This window comes from Danio rerio, chromosome 5, assembly GCF_052040795.2.
Source record: "Danio rerio strain M-AB ecotype USA chromosome 5, GRCz13ab, whole genome shotgun sequence".
NCBI classification, from domain to species: domain Eukaryota; kingdom Metazoa; phylum Chordata; class Actinopteri; order Cypriniformes; family Danionidae; genus Danio; species Danio rerio.
Window position 1 is genome coordinate 4,685,369 of NC_141025.1, and position 19,169 is coordinate 4,704,537.

A 19,169-nucleotide genomic window follows, 5' to 3' on the forward strand; every position below is an offset into this window, starting at 1 on the left:
AAAAAAAAAAATTCTTGAATCCTGTAAAGAAATCCGTTTTAACTGAAACTATGTTGTGTTCAATTTCAGATGTTGACATATTGTAACTGAGATAAATGAAGTTATAATAAACTGTTATAAATAATAGTCAATGTTTTCCATGATTTACATATATTGCTGAAAGGTTTCTGCATGTGTGTTAATGCTTTTGTCATAATTGTTATTTATTTCATTGTCCTTAATAATTGAGCGTACATTAATTGCATGGTGTCCACATATATAATAATGTAATATATACATTTCAAATAACACTGAATTTTAAAAATCCAATTTTATCATCACATTAAATTATTTAAAAAAAATGTTCATCTTAAATCTAGGTAATGTTTTCCATATCCTGCATGAAAGAACATCAGAAAGTTATTCATAAACGAGTGTTTAATGATCTTACATCTGCTCCTTTGTTCCTCTCTTGACTGTGCTTGCGTCTACTACTGTTTTACGTGCAGCTCCGCCTCTGGGCTTAGTGGGTCTTCTAGTGCAGCTCCACATCTGGGCTCAGTAGGTCTACTGGTGCAGGTACAGCTCCACCTCTGGGCTCAATAGGTCTCCTGGTGCAGCTGCACTTCTGGGCTCAGATGGTTTTATTCTGCAGCTCCACCAGTGAGATCAAGCCAAAATTTGTGATTTAAATCATCTTTTTGTTGTCATCTTTCTCTTTATCTGGGGAGTGTGAATCCCAAAGCAAAAGCAGAGAACAATGTAGTTATTCTACCTCAATACATGTTGTCATGACTCAGAACATTAGAAACTGCTCTTGTTTTTAAACATAACTGTGATTTACTAGTAGTCTTAAGTTTAGGGTTATTTATTGTTTTTTTATATATATATATATTATTATATATATATATATATATATATATATATTTTATATATATATTTTTATATATAATGGTTACCTTTGTGATTTTACTACATACATTTTAAGTCAGAATTATTAGCCCCCCTGAATTATTAGCTCTACTGTTTATTTTTTTCCCCCCAATTTCTGTTTAACGGAAAGAAAATTTATTCAACACATTTCTAAACATAATAGTTTTAGTAACTCATTTCTAATGACAGTGATGACAGTAAATACTATTTGACTAGATATTTTTTACTTCTATACAGCTTAAATATTTAAAGGCTTAACTAGGTTAATCAGGTTAACTAGGCAGGTTAGGGTAATTAGGAAATATATTGTATAATGATGGTTTGATCTGTAGACTATCGGAACAAAAAGGAATTTAAGGGGGCTAATAATTTTGACCTTAAAATGGGTTTTAAAAAATTAAAAACTGCTCTTATTCTAGCCGAAATAAAACAAATAAGACTTTTTCCAGAAGAAAAAAATATTATCAGACATACTGTGAAAATGTCCTTGCTCTGTCAAACATCATTTGGGAAATATAAAAAAATAATAATAATTCAAAGGGGGGCGAATAATTCTGACTTCAACTGTATATAGCAGTGGTTACAATCTTGCATTCCAAAAATGTGTTCCATGATGGCATCATTATTAGAAGATGCCAGACAGTGATAGACATTTACTAAATGCCTCAGTTGTTTCTTTATTCAAAGTTGTAGAATCAAGGCCAGTCAAGACATTGTACATTATGCAAAACATTATTGTAATGAGTGGAGGTGACAACAGGGGTCGGATCCAAATGAAGCTTTGTTTTAGAATGCTCAGGCAGGCAAGGTTTAAACAGGGACAGACAGTAGAGTGTAGATACTCAGCGCAGTCAAATTGCATTACAAATCTGATTCTGTCACCTGCTAGTATATTCTATTTTCTTAACAATGTAATTAATTGTCTTATGTCATAATAAAACAAACATTTAAAAATGTTTATTGATTTCTTTTTTAAATTCTAGATGTTTTGCTTAATGTATGGATCAAAAAAGTAATTCATAAACGAGTGTTTAATGATCTTACCTCATTTTTTCTTCCTTGACTTTGCTTGCAACTACAACTGCTGTACATGCAGCTCCACCTCTGGGCTCAGTGGGTCTCCTGGTGCAGCTCCACCTCTGGGCTCAGTGGGTCTCCTGGTGCAGCTCCACCTCTGGGCTCAGTGGGTCTCCTAGTGCAGCTTCACCTCTGGGCTTAGTGGGTCTCCATGTGCAGCTCCACCACTGGGCTCAGTAGGTCTTCTGGTGCAGCTCCACCTCTGTGCTCAGTGGTTCTCCTGGTGCAGCTCCACCTCTGGGCTATGCTATTGATTTTTGCAATTATAATTTATTAAATGTCTGGTGTAGTATAAGTGGTTCACTTTTATAATCAGTGGAGGAAAAGGAAAACTTGAATTGAAAATAGTCATTGTCCTCTTCAGGGACTTTTTAAACACCTCCAAAAGATGAAATAGAGATATACTAGCTGGTTTGTTCTGTGATGTCATTAATAGAAGATGGCTGACAGTGATAGATGCATTCTGTGAAAACATTTTTGATTGATCAATTGATTTACAATCAATACGATATATTATCAATTGAATTGATAAACAAAAAATATAAATGTGCACAAAAAACACACACAAAAAAGTTAATATAATCCACTTAATTGTTGATTTATATATTTATTTGCTTATTAGTATTAATATTTAATTGTATTATTATTTTTATTTTATAAAAATTGGTTAATTTGCATGCATTCTAGCAGAAGTCAGTTTAAAGGTTATGACTGCTTCATAAGTTGGTTATTATTGATGTAATTTAACATATTAGTAGTTTCTCTTGAGATGCCTGTAGCACAGAAATACTTTATTACTCTGCATAGCAACTAGGGTTCATCCAGTACAGTCTCGTCCCCTTTCAAGGCCCCTTAATTCTCTTAATTTCTTTTAATTCTCCCGTCTGCCTCTCAGAGATGGACGAGAGCCAATCACAAGCTTTTTCTGGGTTTCCCCAAAAATTTGCCAATTAGCTGTGAGCTCAGGAGAAGCACAGGACAGAATGTAGTATATAGTACATTTTAGGGTGAGGCAGTGGCGCAGTAGGTAGTGCTGTCGCCTCACAGCAAGAAGGTCTCTGGGTCGCTGGTTCGAATCTCGGCTCAGTTGGCGTTTCTGTGTGGAGTTTACCCCTGACTTCGCGTGGGTTTCCTCCGGGTGCTCCGGTTTCCCCCACAGTCTAAAGACATGCACAGTCAAAAACATTGTCCGTAGTGTATGAGTGTGTGTGTGAATGTGTGTGTGTGTGAATGTTTCCCAGAGATGGGTTGCGGCTGGAAGGGCATCCGCTGCGTAAAAACTTACTGGATAAGTTGGCGGTTCATTCCTCTGTGGTGACCCCGGATTAATAAAGGGACTAAGCCGAAAAGAAAATGAATGAATGATATGATGCTTTGGTGCCCCCTAGTGGTTAAGAAAATGCAGACTTTTTCTTTAAGATGTCCTTGCGCAGCTACCATAGTTCAGCAGACGATGGCTGATACTGCTACTGCTAAGCGTGCTCTGAACACAGGACTAAAATATAGTGATTAAATTGTCTAACATGATTATTTTTGGAAATATAAAAGAGTGATTGAGTTGTCGACAAATGTATAATGCTTTTGATCGCAAAAACCGCATGTTGATATCATGCCATTGTATAATGGCAGGGGTTTTCAAACTGGGGGCCGCCAGATGGCGCTAGGGGGGCCGCAAAGAAATTTTAGATGAGGGGTAATCAATGAGCCCACATGGATGAATTTTGTGTCCCGCATCATTCTGAAGGTTAATATATTTTTATTATAATTTGAGCTCAAAAGTACTGCAAAAATGAAGCTTTATGCTTATGTCATTTAAATGCAGTTGACACTTTCGTGACTCAGGAAAAGAAGCGCAGCGGCCCGTCTCCGTGCACGGGGACTTTTATTGAATAAGCGCTTCTGGCCAGGCGATTCCTGACTGTGATTTTTGGCGCTTGTCTGCCGCACCTGACGGCGTTTACCTTTCACTTACGCTTACCTCTTTTACGCTAAACAACTAAATGAATGCTCAGAAATGACTGACTATATTTCAGTTAAAATACACGATCAATAAAAATATTATCGGAGGCTGAAAGCACTTCCCTGTTTATGGCTTGCGTTCCTAAGTAACCGAGGTGCTGCGGAGTACGCGCCTCTCTGCGCAGGCTTCACTCATAGGAAACAAATAGCATTTTAAAGACACAGCACAACATTGCACCTCGTCCACAGTGCGACAGGCTTTACACTTTGCATGGTACAAATATCAGACGGTCCTCTTTGCAGCATGGCAAACAAACATATTAAAATTGTAAAGCAAAAAGTGCTGCAATAACAATGAATGGAGCTGTCATCACATCAGCGAGTGCTCAGAGTTTCACTCCTGTTACACTAATGACAGCTGGATGAGCTCTGCAGTGGACCTCTTACTCACATTGGTTCATAACTGGATGATTAAAAAAACTAAATTGTATACACACTGAGTAAAACCACTATAGCCTATAAAAAATTATAATGTATCTGTTTGTGTTATGTTATAGGGCTAATAATTATTAAATATTAAAATGTATTAGTGCTCTGTATTTAATGGAGCTCAACATACCTGATCAAATTTTAATACTCTGAATATAAATGCATTTTTGTTCCACTTTTTCCCATATTTATTTGTGTAACTAATTTAAATGTAATGTTCAGTATTATTATTAATAGAACAAACTGGTATGAACATTTAAAAGTCAGCGAAGCTTCTAAAATTAAGCAAAGTAAAACTTGTGGCTCTTTGAACTTGAATACCCAATTCTAGATTGCATTTAGGAAATTATTTTTTATCAGTGTAAGTCAGGATTGTCGACCTGAGTAAATTATGATGTGCACAAAAAAAAGGAATAAAAATAAACAGAACACACTGAACCACTACAGCCTCTATTGTAGTATTGCTAGTTACAACAGTTAACTGTTAACAGGCTGATGAATGACAAAACTCTTTAAAACTTTAAAGCTTTAAATATTTAGATACATTTAGACTCTCAGCTGTAAGGGTAAATACAGAAGAGTCTAGCTGTGCATAGGCTGAAAAAAAAGCATAAAAATGGCATAAAAACTGTGTAAAGTGACGACATACACAAAATATGGCTTGATGGAATAATCCAGTGAGAGCAGACCACAATAAACACTGCGCATGAAGATTTGATCAATAGATTGAAGCACTGAAACCATGTCAACTCAACTAACATCTTACAAAAATTAATTCAGATAGTGAATAATATAAATTTATTGAATAATATATAATAATATAAATGTATTGAATAATACCTACCTCTGAAAATGCACATCACGTGACCACACAGACACAGCCATGTGCTCGAGACAGCAGGTCCAGGCAGTCAGAGGACTGCTTCAATCTTTCACTCACTTGTACTTAGTCATTTTAGCGAACACCTCAGATACTGTTGGCTGGTTCCTGTTGGTTGTGCGTCTTTTTTTACTGACGCCATTATAACGACACAGATCACTGCCTATTCACGAGTCCCGCAGAAAAAGTGATTGACAGGTGGTGATTATGTGTGTATCTTGCCTTTATTCATTTACTGTATGATTTGTTTATGGGTAAAACAAAGACCATGCAGGTCAGGTAGTTTAAACGGTAGGCTACAAATAATTAATTGGTCATTAATTAATTAATTATTCATAATCGAAAATCGAATCAAATCGAGCCTTTAGAATCGAAAATGTAATCGAATCGAGGATTTGGAGGATCGTGACACCCTTAGTTTGTATTGTTTGAGTTTTTACCAAAATCTGCTTCAATCCCATGTCAACAGCTCCTTTAGAAATAGTATTCCCAGGAAAAAAACTTGACCATGTGTTCAATACTTCATGTATACAATCAACATTCAGTATATCAGAGTTTCAGAAGGTCATCTTATGCTTGTTTTCTCTTGTTGTCATTACAGAAGTTGGCGGCGGAGTGTCAGAGCGCAGGGTACAGCGGTATCCTCATCCCGTATAAGTGTGATCTGTGCAATGAAGAAGAGATTCTGTCCATGTTTTCCGCCATTAAGACGCTTCATCAGGGAGTGGACGTGTGCATCAATAACGCCGGTCTGGCACACAATGAGCCTCTGCTCAGCGGACGGACAGACGGCTGGAGGAATATGATTGATGTAGGTCAAACACACACACACACACACACACACACACACACACAAACACTATAATCTGACTTGAAGAAAAGCTTAAACAAAGAGATGGGAACAGTACTTAAGTAGATTTTTCTGGTATCAATACTTTACTCCACTACTTATTTTTTTGACAATTTTTTACTTTTACACCTTACATTTTTAGCCAAATATCTGTACTTTCTACTCCTTACATTTTCAAACCACGCTCGTTACTTTCATTCTAATGTGTTTTGTGGTGCGATTAGGGTTGTAACGGTATGAATTTTTTACGGTATGATAATCGTCTAAAACAATACCACGGTTTGACGGTTTCGCGGTATACGGTATTAAATAGTAATTCTCATAACAAAGACCCTGAAAAGAATAAGAACACGTTTTCTGACTGAACAAAGGTTTTATTTCAACAAACTTTTGAAAGAACCATTTTAATAGAACTATAGAAGTCTTTTATAAAAATAAACTGAAAAATTTCCATTTTAATAAATTAAATTAGAAGGAATAAACAAGCAAGGTCTTTTAAGATTAGACAAAAATAAACTTAAACTGTCCTTCCTTATAAGCAGGATAAATGGGAGACCAAAAGTGCAATACCAAGTTTATGGCTGTAAACATGTATTTAAAGCGTTGTTTTTTTTCAGTCTAGGTTGTGATGAAGAAATGCAAGCATGTTGAGATTTTCAGGACTTAATCTTGACCGCTGAGGTGAGAGAATGTGTCCACTTGTACAATGAACAAATAAAAAAATAAGAAAATAATAAATAATGTGTCAAAGTCCAAATAAACATGGTGCAAATCCTCAGTAAAAAATAGATATAAATATTTACTATACTATAAATAGTTACATGACGAAACTAGATTCAATATGGAACATCCTTAGGTTTTATGTGCCAGCATGGATATGGTTGTCTGTGGATATGGATTTGGATATGGTTGTCTGCAATGCAGACAAACAGCTGCACCTTCATTTGCGTCTTTTGAAAACAGCAAGAGCAGCAGTTCGTCTTTGCTGTGTCACTGTTTTGTCATGTTTCTGTGCTGCTGTGCATGCAAAAGTACTTAGTATGAGAATTATTTCATGCAAAACGTTTTTTTGCGTTTTATTTAGCCGCGCAGAAATGTATCTCTCATTCCTTGTTGTTCAAAAAGCTCATTGTTGGTCCACAAACAAAAGCGAAACCTATGCTTATTGGTTGTGATATAGCGAGTTTGAACCAATCTGGGCATGGAGGAGGGACAATGCATCAATGTATCATGTCTGGTTTGTCCGGAGACACAGTGACGAGCGTTTCTTTGTCAAATCAGCGTTGTCAAATTTTGATGACGTAACCGCACTGATTCCAGAGCCTCTGAAAGCCTCTGAAAGGTGAATGTTATGTGATACAGCACTGGAAAGCTGAGATTCTCTTCTTTATGCCAATCTTTGAATTGTATAAATCGGATCAGCGGATCAAAAGTTATTAAACATTAAAGAGCAATACTTGTTTTTAGCCGCGGGCGGCTTTCTCGGTCTTTAAGGGTTAAAACCGTTGATATGCAATTGTTCATGGTATGATAATCATGCACGTTCAAATCGTGGTAGATCGTCATACCGGTATATTTTTACAACCCTAGGTGCGATCTATATTATTTCTTGTCATTGCGCAATTTGAACGCCTTTTTGATTTAATCAATCTATTTCTTGTCATCACTGCGTGCTGCAGTGCGCGGCTTTTTCACCCTCTGATCACACACCATATGAAGTAGGGGTGTCACGATTTTGATTTTTAATCGAAATCGATCGAAATTAATGCTCAATTTCGATTATCGAATCAAAAAATAGAATCGTCGATGCTGCCACGCCCCCATGTCACGTCAGCTTGGCTTGCCAAGCGGGAAAAACATGCTTGTTGAAGTGCTTGTTAAACTGCAGAAGCAGGAGACCCGTCGACAGAGCTTAAACCCTCTCCTCTTTCAATGAAGTCGCCGGTGTGTAAGCATTTTGTATTTCCAGTGAGTTATGTTGACAACGTTCGTGTTGTCGACAAAAAAAAACACAGTTTTGCAAGCTCTGCTATGTACGTATTACGTACGGTTCGTCCGATAGACAACACCGGCATCGCGATCCTCCGCCCGCCCCCGTTGCAAATCCGCTCGCGAAAAGTACACACTCAGACCCTGTTTACACTGTCTTTGTTTTTAAATGGCATTTTAGAACGACAACGATTTGACATCCACAGTGGCGTGTAGCATTTCTGAGCAGCCCTCCTTCCTCACTACCTCTGAAAATGCACATCACGTGACCACACAGACACAGACACACACACAGCCATGCGCTCGAGACAGCAGGTCCAGGCAGTCAGAGGACTGCTTCAATCTTTCACTCACTTGTACTTAGTCATTTTAGCGAACACCTCAGATACTGTTGGCTGGTTCCTGTTGGTTGTGCGTCTTTTTTACCAACGCCATTATAACGACACAGATCACTGCCTATTCACGAGTCCCGCAGAAAAAGTGATTGACAGGTGGTAATTATGTGTGTATCTTGCCTTTATTCATTTACTGTATGATTTGTTTATGGGTAAAACAAAGACCATGCAGGTCAGGTAGTTTAAACGGTAGGCTACAAATAATTAATTGGTCATTAATAAATTAATTATTCATAATCGAAAATCGAATCGAATCGTGCCTTTAGAATCGAAAATGTAATCGAATCGAGGATTTGGAGGATCGTGACACCCTAATATGAAGGCTTGTTTATTAAGCCCATAGTGTTCGTTTTACTCATAAAATGCAGCTATTATGTACACAGAGGCACATACTTCTCAGTTCTCAGAAATGTATTCCTGGGCACATTTTCCCAATGAGCCTGTGTTGCAGTTTTCTCAGCTCATGTATTCACTGGCTGTCAAACTCATGAGCCGAGCACTGGTTTTTGAGTCTGATGTGATCGCAATTGTTTTTGTTGTGTCTATGATGTGATCGGGATGTTTGTGTTATGTTTCTGCTGTTTATCAGGATGTTTATCGTTGCTTCATTGACAGGTGAACATTCTGGCTCTGGCCATCTGCACACGGGAGGCCTATCAGTCCATGAGAGAGAGACATGTAGACGACGGACACATCATCAACATCAACAGGTACTGCACGGCTGAGTGTGTGTGACTGTGTCTGACTGTATGTGTGAGCATGTTTGTGAGAGTTTGTAAGTGAGTGTAGGTGTTAAGTTTGTTTGTGAGTGAGTGTGTGTGAGTGTGTTTATGTGGTTTACAGGGACACAAATTTATTTAATGACGAGGGTATGAATTATTTGTATTCTATTATGGTGGTTTACAGGGACATACAGGTATGTTGTGTCCTTCCCAGCTAGCAAAATTCATGTGGCTCAAATGCGGCCCACACCAGACACTTACATCCGGCCCACATACCGCATGAAATGATGGCACTTGGGCGGTCCACTCCTGTTTGCCAGATCTGGACCCCCAATTAAGCCATAGCAATACCACAGATTAGCCAGAATTCAAGCTATTAAACAAGAGCGGACTCTATTCTAGGCCAGTTTGCTTTAATTCTGGCCCAGATCCGGCCCACATTCAGACACTTACACCTGGAGCAACTGGGTTCTAGGGCCTTTAGAATCGAAAATGTAATCGAATCGAGGATTTGGAGGATCGTGACACCCTTAATATGAAGGCTTGTTTATTAAGCCCATAGTGTTCGTTTTACTCATAAAATGCAGCTATTATGTACACAGAGGCACATACTTCTCAGTTCTCAGAAATGTATTCCTGGGCACATTTTCCCAATGAGCTCATGTATTCACTGGCTGTCAAACTCATGAGCCGAGCACTGGTTTTTGAGTCTGATGTGATCGCAATTGTTTTTGTTGTGTCTGTGATTCATGTGGCTAATGACAGACACAATTAAGCCATAGCAATACCACAGATTAGCCAGAATTCAAGCTATTGAACAAGAGCGGACCCTATTCTAGGCCAGTTTGCTTTAATTCTGGCCCAGATCCGGCCCACATTCAGACACTTACACCTGGAGCAACTGGGTTCTAGGGCGGTTCGCTCTTGTGTGTCAAATCTGGGACACAAATAATCCAAAGCAATGCCATGTATTAGCCAGAATTTAACCAAATGAACCTGAACTGACCCTATTCTGGGCCACAGTTTGCTTTTATTCTGGCCCAGAGCTGGCCTATCATTGGTAAACATCAGTGAATTATATTATTTCATCACAGGTTGTGCCTCACTTCATTTTGGTTGCTGTAATGAACACACTCTTCAAGCAAAGCTCTTAAAAGTTACAACAGCTCATTTTCAATGTATATTAAGAGGTTCAGGGCTATGAGCCCAACTAAAGCAAACACTTTTCTCCATGATGGTGACTTTAGTCTATGTGGTCCACATATGTTTTAAGATAACTGGACCACATTCGCCATATTCAATTCAATTCAATTCAGCTTTATTTGTATAGCGCTTTTACAATGTAGATTGTGTCAAAGCAGCTTCACATAAATGGTCATAGTAACAGTGTAGTTCAGGTTTTAGTGTTTAAGCTCAGTTCAGTTCAGTTTAGCTCAGTTCAGTGTGATTTAATCATTACTGAGAGTTCAAACACTGAAGAGCAAATTCATCGATGCGTAGCTCTACCAATCCTGAACCATGCGAGCCAGTGGCGACAGCGGAGAGGGAAAAAAAAACTTCACCTGATGGGAGTGAAGAAAAAAAACCTTGAGAGAACCAGACTCAGTTGGGCACGACCATTTTAATTTCTCCGCTGGCCAAAAGTCTTGTGCAGAGCTTCAGTCACCGCGGTGGAGGCTGGAAGATGGCCTCAGCGAAGACTCGTCTCTCCCTGGAGCGTCGCTGGAATCAGACTCATGTTCTCCACTCCTCATGACCATCAGCGCAGCAGCAGCTCAGGATATGGCCTGGTCCTGGATATGGAAACCTTGGAAACCATATCTCCTCTGTGACACTTTAGGCTCACAACCACATTAGCCAGAGCTAACTGTGCCAAATTTTTGCCAAAAGTGGCCCACATATGATTTAAGATAACTGGGCCACATTTACCATATCTTCTCTGGGCCACAATAGGCTAACGGCTGCATTAGCCAGAGTTTACTGTGCTGAATATTTGCAGAAAGTGGCCCAAATATGTTTTAAAATAACTGGGCCACATTTGCCATATTTTCTCTGGGCCACATTAGACTCACAAAGCCAGAGCTTACTGTGCCAAAAGTTTGCCAAAAGTGGCCCGCATATGACATAAGATAACTGGCCCACATTTGCACCTGCACGTGTGAGCCACTTTAGGTTTAGACCCAGATTAACCTTAAATGGCCACTATTTTGCCAACTGTGGCCCACATTTGTCCTCAGTCGTTTGGGCCAAATTGATCATTTTCCACATGGGCCACATTGGGCTCACATTCAGATTACATTTTGCAATAAGTGCCAAATCTTTGCCTTAAATGGCCCATATATGAATTTGAATCTTTGGCCCCCCTTTGCTATTGTACAGGTGGGCCACTTCAGGCACACATTCATTTTGTCTGGACCGAAGGAATACCAACAGTGCCGCATAACTGCCTAAAGTGGCCCACATTCGTATGCTATCTGTGTTGTGATTCAAAATACTTAATGATTATACTCATTGAGTGTTTTGACATTTAAAATGTGCCATGTTTCTTGTGAGGATTGGGTTTAGGGGTAAAGCTGTATAATAAGCTTGAACTGTATAAAATGTTGGGGTGGCGCAGTGGCACTGTCGCCTCACACCAAGAAGGTCGCTGGTTCCCGGCAGGGTCAGTTGTCATTTCTGTGTGGAGTTTGCATGTTCTCCTGATGTTGGCGTGGGTTTCCTTTGGGTGCTCCGGTTTCCCCCCACAGTCCAAACACATGCGCAATAGGTCAATTAGGTAAGCTAAATTGGACAAAGTATATAAGTGTGTGTAAATGAGTGTGTATGGGTGTTTCCCAGTACTGGGTTGCAGTTGAAAGGGCATCCACCATGTAAAACATATGCTGGATAAGTTGATGGTTCATTCCGCTTTGGCGAGCCTTGATGAATAAAGGGACTAAGCCGAAGAAAAATGAATGAATGACTGAATAAAATGCATTGCACCTATAGAGTGTCTCTGTAAACTATGTATACATGTTTGTGTATGTGTGTGTGTTGATGTCAGTCTCTTGTGTCTCTCTGCTCTGGTCAGTATGGGTGGACACAGGATGGTGTCCAGCGCTGATGAACACTTCTACTGTGCCACTAAATATGCCGTGACTGCAATGACAGAAGGACTGAGACAAGAGCTGCGGGAGGCCCAAACACACATCAGAGCCACGGTGAGGACACACACACACACACACACACAGATGCAAAAAAATATTAAATAAATACAAAATTAATAGTATAACCCTTGTTTACTGTTCAAATGTACTACCCTTTGGTTATGTTGGTGGCTGTTTTTGCCCCATTGACTTTCATTATAACCACATTTTTTACAGTATATAATCATGCATTCTTTTTTTGTTGCCGGTTTTCCCTGTTGTTAAAAGGTCAAATGTGTCATTTTTACTTGTTGATCATCAGTTGTCAGCATTAACCCTTTAGATAGGCCTGTGTAAAACTTTTTATGCGGCTCTGAGTAGGGTTGCACCAGCCGATCGTACATTTTTTCTTAAACTGGAACGTAAAGTCTACATTCGGGGCTCAGTAACTACTAGCTAGTTTGTAACTAAATTTGTTGTCACTTAGGTTGCACCACATGCTCTTTAGGAAAACCATAGTTAGTAGGTCATAAGCCCTCTATGAAGGCGTGCGTAGTGAGGTATATGCCGAAGCATGCTAATAGGACTTTTAATTTGCCATTAACCTGGGTTAAGCGCTTCCGGCAAATTGAATGCCAATGCAAAATCCGGTGCGTTTAAAGTCTGTTTTCTTTAAAAATCAGCGATCTCCAATAGCTGAGTGATATCCGATTTAAAGTGGGTCTCAAATTGTACAAGAAGCACTGCATTAAATTACATTTCCCCTGCCATTTCTTTATTATATGAGCATTTATTTTACCCCAGTATATTCAATGGAGCTTCTGCGTTAGCCTGCCGATTCTGACGGGCGTGTGCGAGTAAAAGGCTTTTTGACTTGTTTTACGCTTGAGCAACTAAATAAATGCTAAAGTTTATTTAACTGAATGTATTTTAATGACATTATAACATCGATGCTGTATAAGGAACCGTATAAAATGAGAAAAAGTTCACAATAACAGGTCACCGGAAGTGTATCAGCATGGGAACAGCACTAGCTCAGCATATACCCTGTTGCATTGAATGACGTGCAATATCTAATAAAAACCATTGAAATCGTTAAACTGCTTTAAAATTCTGAAACTAAAAAAAGTAATTTGCCTATATATACCCCTAACAGCACACAAGGGTTAATATATGTATGTAATTTGGAATTAGTACATTGTACAGTGGCCTAGAGAGCTCAAACCGTTGCAACTTAAGAAAACACCAGCAAATAAAGTAAACATTTTCATGGGTTTGACAACACACTTGTTGCAAATCCTCACAGCACGAACACAATTAGAAAACACACTGTAAATCCACAGCGTGTTTGTAAAAGACTGATCAGAATACTGACCTCTATAATGATGCACACTGCAGATTAGAAAAGGTTTTGGATGCTCGACGTTGCCATATTTAGTAAGCTTTTAGTTGTCTGTTTCTCTAGTGTATATCACCTGGAATAGTGGAGACTGAGTTTGCTTTTCGGCATCATAACAGCGATCCGGAGAGAGCCGCGGCTGTTTATGAAAGTATAAAGGTAAAGTATAAACAACATAGGCTCATTCTGAAAACGTAGCCCTGTTTACATTACTGGAGATCTCACATTATGTATCCAGAAGTACGTATGGCTGCATTTCGTCTTTAAACTAAACCCTATGGGGCGGTATGACGCCATTTTTTTGCGATTACCAGCTGACCGCTTACCTCCATATAGACTGCTTTACCAGTTTGTCCAGTAGCTCACCATGTATGTTGACGGACTTGAGAGTCAGAGAGGAGTTGACCATGATGATAGGGTTCGAGTCTGGCGGAGAACGGTTACAGAAAGTGGGTAAGACAAAAACAAGTAAATAAAAAGGTGAGAATGTGTTAAAATCTGAAAACGTGGTAAAAATCAGGCGAGGACTTTTCTTTTTCTGGATTGCTTTTAAAAACACTGTCGGTTGGGTTAGGGAAGGAGGAGGGTGGGTCAGTCAATCGGTCAGTCAGTCAGTAAACAGCAGCCTCTGGTAGATTTACATGAAAACAGCAGGCTCGAATGGCACTCGTGAGAGAAATTTGAGATCTGAAAAAGCATACACAGCAGCCTCTGGTGGATTTGCGAAAACAAAAACGTAGCTCCTGGGACGTATTTGGCGCTCTCCAGAAATGTATATAGGGCTACGTTTTCAGAATGAGCCTGGGTTAAATATAAAGGTACTGTGTGGTGTGTTTTCTCATACAGCATATGGTCAGATGTGAAAAAAGGTGTGTGTGTTTTGCAGTGTTTGAAAGCTGAAGACATCGCCAGCGCCGTCACATACGTGCTGAGCGCTCCTGCGCATGTTCAAGTGAGTAAAACAACTTGAATATTGCCTTTTCGACTCTTCTAGCTAGACGAGCCATTCTTATCAAATGGAAACAGGTGATTCCTCCATCACATGACATGTGGATCCGAGAAATTTTTAGTTACATAAAACTTGAAAAATTACGATGTTTGCTTGCAGGGTCTCTCAAATCTTTTTACAAGACCTGGAACCCTGTTTTAGACTACATCAAAGGCTTACCTTGTTTAGTTGATATCAGATCTAATAATCAGTAATTAATTGAAAAGAGGAAATATTGACTCCTTAATGTGAACTTTTAATTACTATTTTTTCAATTGTTATTATTTATTTATTTATTTATTTATTTTACTTTTATCGTAAACTTGCTCATTTATTATTATACTGTTTAACAATTTTTTTTTAAATTCTTGTATTTTATTTTTAATTTATTATTATTTCTTTTAGAGGATATGTTTGTTTATAATTCATACATTTGAATTTATTTTATTTTAGGGGGAAAGTGGGAAAATAAAAAAAATAAGACACTGTAATTTTTCCTTTAATGTATTGTATACTATGATGTATTGTCTTGTTAATCTCAATTAAAAAAACAACATCAAAAAAAACAACTGGAATATTAGCAAATATAACTTTACCATTTAAAATAAAATAAAAATTTACACTTGGAATCAGAATTATTCACCCTCTTATGATTAAAAAAATTATAATAATATTTCCCAAATTATGTTTAACAGAGCAGACAATTTTCACAGTATTTCCTATAATATTTTTTCTTCTGGAGAAAGTCTTATTTGTTTTATTTCAGCTAGAATAAAAGCAGTTTAATTTTTGAACCCATTTTAGGTTCAATATTATTAGCCCCCTTCAGCAATATATTGTTTTGATTGTCTACAGAACAGACCACTGCTATACAGTGACTTGCCTAATTACCCTACCTTTACCCTAATTAACCTAGTTAAGCCTTTAAGTGAAGTTTATTTATAAACTAATTTGGAGAGGATCACGTGCTTATGATTGATCACAGCCGGTCCTGCATTATTCAATTCATGATTCACCAATCAGACGATTCCTAAGCCACTATAAATACCCTAAGTTCCCTATGATAGTCATCTTCATTTTGAAGAATACCCCCTTCCACCCCTACTCCTCCTCTTCTTTTCATAGATGGGTGGCACGGTGGCCTAGTGGTTAGCACTGTTGCCTCACAGCAAGAACGTCACTGGTTCTAGTCCTTACCAAGCCAGCCGACATTTCTGTGCAGAGTTTACAAGTTCTCGAGATCCACCTGAGCTCAAACTCCCCTCTCGCCTTGCAAACGGGAGGGAGCCTCTGGCTCGTGGATCTTGCAAGCTCAGGGCTCTCTCCCTGGACAGCATGCCAAACAAGCTTCATAATTAATCATCAGCTAAGTGTGAACTCTTGAAATGTCACTTTAAGCTGAATACTAGTGTCTTGAAGAAAATCTAGTCAAATATTATGTGCTGTCATCATGGCAAAGAAATCAGTTATTAGAAACAAGTTATTAAAACTACACAATATTATTCTATTTCCACTGCAGCATGAAAGGCTTTATAATAAAGTCTAATGTGTTAACATTGACAATAGCTAACTGCATTATTTATCATCCTCCAACAATGGAAAAACCTTTCTAAATCATTCATTAATCTTAGTTAATTGGAATATTTAATAATAAATTAGAAGAGCTGGGGTTCAGGACCCCTGGAGAACCGCAAAGGAGTGCTCAGACATCAAACATTCAAATGTTTTTAAAAAGTCAATAAAGTATCTGAATTAAGACAAATTAATGAAAGCATTGTCAAAATAGGCAGCATGGTGGTGCAGTGGGTAGCACGTTTGCCTCACAGCAAGGTTGCTGGTTTAAGCCTCGGCTGGATCAGTTGGCATTTCTGTGTGGAGTTTGCATGTTCTCTCCGTGTTGGCATGGCCCCCACAAGTCCAAAGACACGCAGTATAGGTGAATTGGGTAGGCTAAATTGTCCGTAGTGTATGAGTGTGTGGATCTTTCACAGCGATGGGTTGCAGCAGGGGCGGACTGGGACAAAATTTTAGCCCTGGCACTGTTGCCACACCAACCCACATTACCACAACGACACAGCCCCACCCACGGACACGCACATTCACTATTTATTTCGGTGTAAAGATGATGAAATAATATGACATTCTTGCCAGATTTTGATTATGTCTGGGTAACCTTGGATTGGGTTGGCCCATCTTGAAACCAGGCGGCAGTTGCCGATTGGGCCAAATGCTTAACATTTATTATTATTATTTTCATTATCATCATCATAATATCACAACTAGCAAGAGATAAAAGCTGTCTGCACTTAAAAACAATACATACTAAAAAAAAAACTGACCGGCCCACATTTAAAAATTGGTCCGGCCCTTCTGGCATTTGCCAGAATTGCCAGATGGCCAGTCTGCCCCTGGGTTGCAGCTGGAAGGGCATCCGCTGCGTAAAACATATGTTGGAGAAGTTGGCGGTTCATTCTGCTGTGACAACCCCAGATAAATAAAGAGACTCAGCCATAAGGTAAATGAATGAATGAATGAATGATCAAAATAGAGCGGCACGGTGGCTCAGTGGTTAGCACTGTTGCCTCACAGCAAGAAAGTCTCTGGTTTAAGTCCCGGCTGGGTCATTTGGCATTTCTATCATTCTATCATTCTCTCCCTCTCTCTCTCTTTAGGAAATATTTTGACATTAAAGAGAAAAAATTTAAATACACAACTGTCCATAAATTTAGTAGCAAACATTACATTTTACATACTTAATCTCTCTTTCTCTCTTTCCGCTTTAGATCGGTGATGTGCAGATGCGGCCGGTCGACCAAGTGTCGTAGGATTAACATGAGGGACACCTGCTGGCTAAAACACGTGTAACAACTAGATTTAAAGAACTGATTGAAGGGAATTTTGTTTGCAGATCAGATCAGATCAGATCAAAAGTGTGAAGGACGCAGTGATCTGACGCCATGCTCGGGCCGGAGAGCACGGGTTTACCTCCGTTTAACATTACCGTCTCTGCTGCTGTCTCAGATTTAACAGGAAAGTCTCTCTGCATTGTTAAAAACACACTACAAACTGGAAGACGTGATGATGTGTGTTTGACAGCCTATGCAGAGATGAACTGCACATTATTTTGGCCTTTTTTTTTTTTTTTAGGTCATATTGCATAGGGGTCTGTTGAAGAGTGTGACGGGAAGTCCATTGTTGCCGGTAGTATGGAGCTAACTATGTGACAAAACTATTTGAATTTTATGAAGTCGAATTGGTGACAAAAATATTTTTTAGTAAACAAGTACAGTTCATATATAAGTACACCCATCACAAATCTATATTTTAGGTTAATGGTTATGCTATAGAATATTATATTTGGGAATATTAGAAAAGATAAAATTGGATTATTCATCAATGAAGCCAAATCTGTAGATAATCTAACAAAATAACGTATGATAACAGTCCAAAAATTTGTACACCCAAATGTATATGTTAGGGAAAAATATTTGATAAAAATTCAACAACAACAAAAAAAAAAAGAGGAAAAATGAACAGAAACAAAAATATATTACAATTAGTTGAGATGATTGTAAATGAAATTTTGCATGAATTTAAATGTATTATCTATTTCTAAAGATGTTCGGTGACTTAAATATTATTGCATTGAATATATCAGTTTAATAATTCTGTTTTGCACCTAATAAATTACCTATCATCACTGAAATGTTGATAAAACGTTTAATCATCAAAATGGGGTGTGCTTATTTATGCTGAGCACTGTGTATTTAATTATTTATATTAAAATAGCTCATTTTTAATAACTTTAACATTATACGCATTTAAAATCAATGGGATTTTGTTTTGTTTTTTTTTCACATGAATTTTGAGCATTTGAAATTGAGAGACAATTGATTTTTTGAAGCAAACTCTTATAGATGTGTCATTGAATATGTTTACATGGACACCAATACTTCGATTTAATTGATTAAAACAATACTGTAATTAACAATCGACCATGTAAACAAATTTTGATGACTTTAACCCGACTAAAGTCATACTGGAACTAAACAGAAATGGAATGAAGACATGTGGAGTAGAATTGGGTCAATAGACGATGCCATCGTCCATCACAGATGGTCGATAGACGTCACGATGCCGAGCCTTCCCCATCGCAGCAGCAACCTGCTCATGAAAAAACACACTTGGGCCCGTTTACACTAATACGTCATAGTTTTAAAATGGCATTTTAGAACGAAAACGATCCACGTCCACAATGGTGTTCAACTATAGCATTTCTGAACAGCCCTCCTTCCACAGTACACTGCTGAAAACACACAACCCTAATGTGTAGTATTCTGATTTTAGTGACATTATTGAAGTTCAGCACAGACATATTAGCACC

General features: G+C 38.3%; 1 protein-coding gene and 2 long non-coding RNA genes across 4 annotated transcripts in view; 2 read left to right on the plus strand and 1 right to left on the minus strand.

The window, feature by feature from the left end:
* Positions 1 to 2,420, minus strand: part of LOC141385734 (uncharacterized) — a 43,588-nt gene extending 41,168 nt beyond the window's left edge. The window contains exons 1-3 of one of the 2 annotated variants that reach the window (XR_015944601.1): positions 2,050 to 2,420; positions 1,957 to 2,014; positions 431 to 702 (exon numbers count right to left, since the gene is read on the minus strand). This is a non-coding gene — a long non-coding RNA (uncharacterized LOC141385734). Of the gene's footprint in view, positions 1 to 430; positions 703 to 1,386; positions 1,501 to 1,956; positions 2,015 to 2,049 lie in introns of those variants that run through there. The other variant, XR_015490894.1, reaches the window with a different exon arrangement.
* LOC147843792 (uncharacterized) overlaps positions 1 to 19,169 on the plus strand; it is a 1,319,745-nt gene that overhangs the window by 1,239,722 nt on the left and 60,854 nt on the right. The window lies entirely within an intron of this gene.
* dhrs11a (dehydrogenase/reductase 11a) lies at positions 5,917 to 18,294 on the plus strand (the record flags this gene model as incomplete). Its single annotated transcript, NM_001100048.1, is given in 6 exon segments — positions 5,917 to 6,128; positions 9,167 to 9,261; positions 12,344 to 12,473; positions 13,864 to 13,956; positions 14,684 to 14,749; positions 17,569 to 18,294. Coding segments are annotated over 6 exon segments (638 nt in total), but the record flags the coding sequence as incomplete, so codon positions are not given.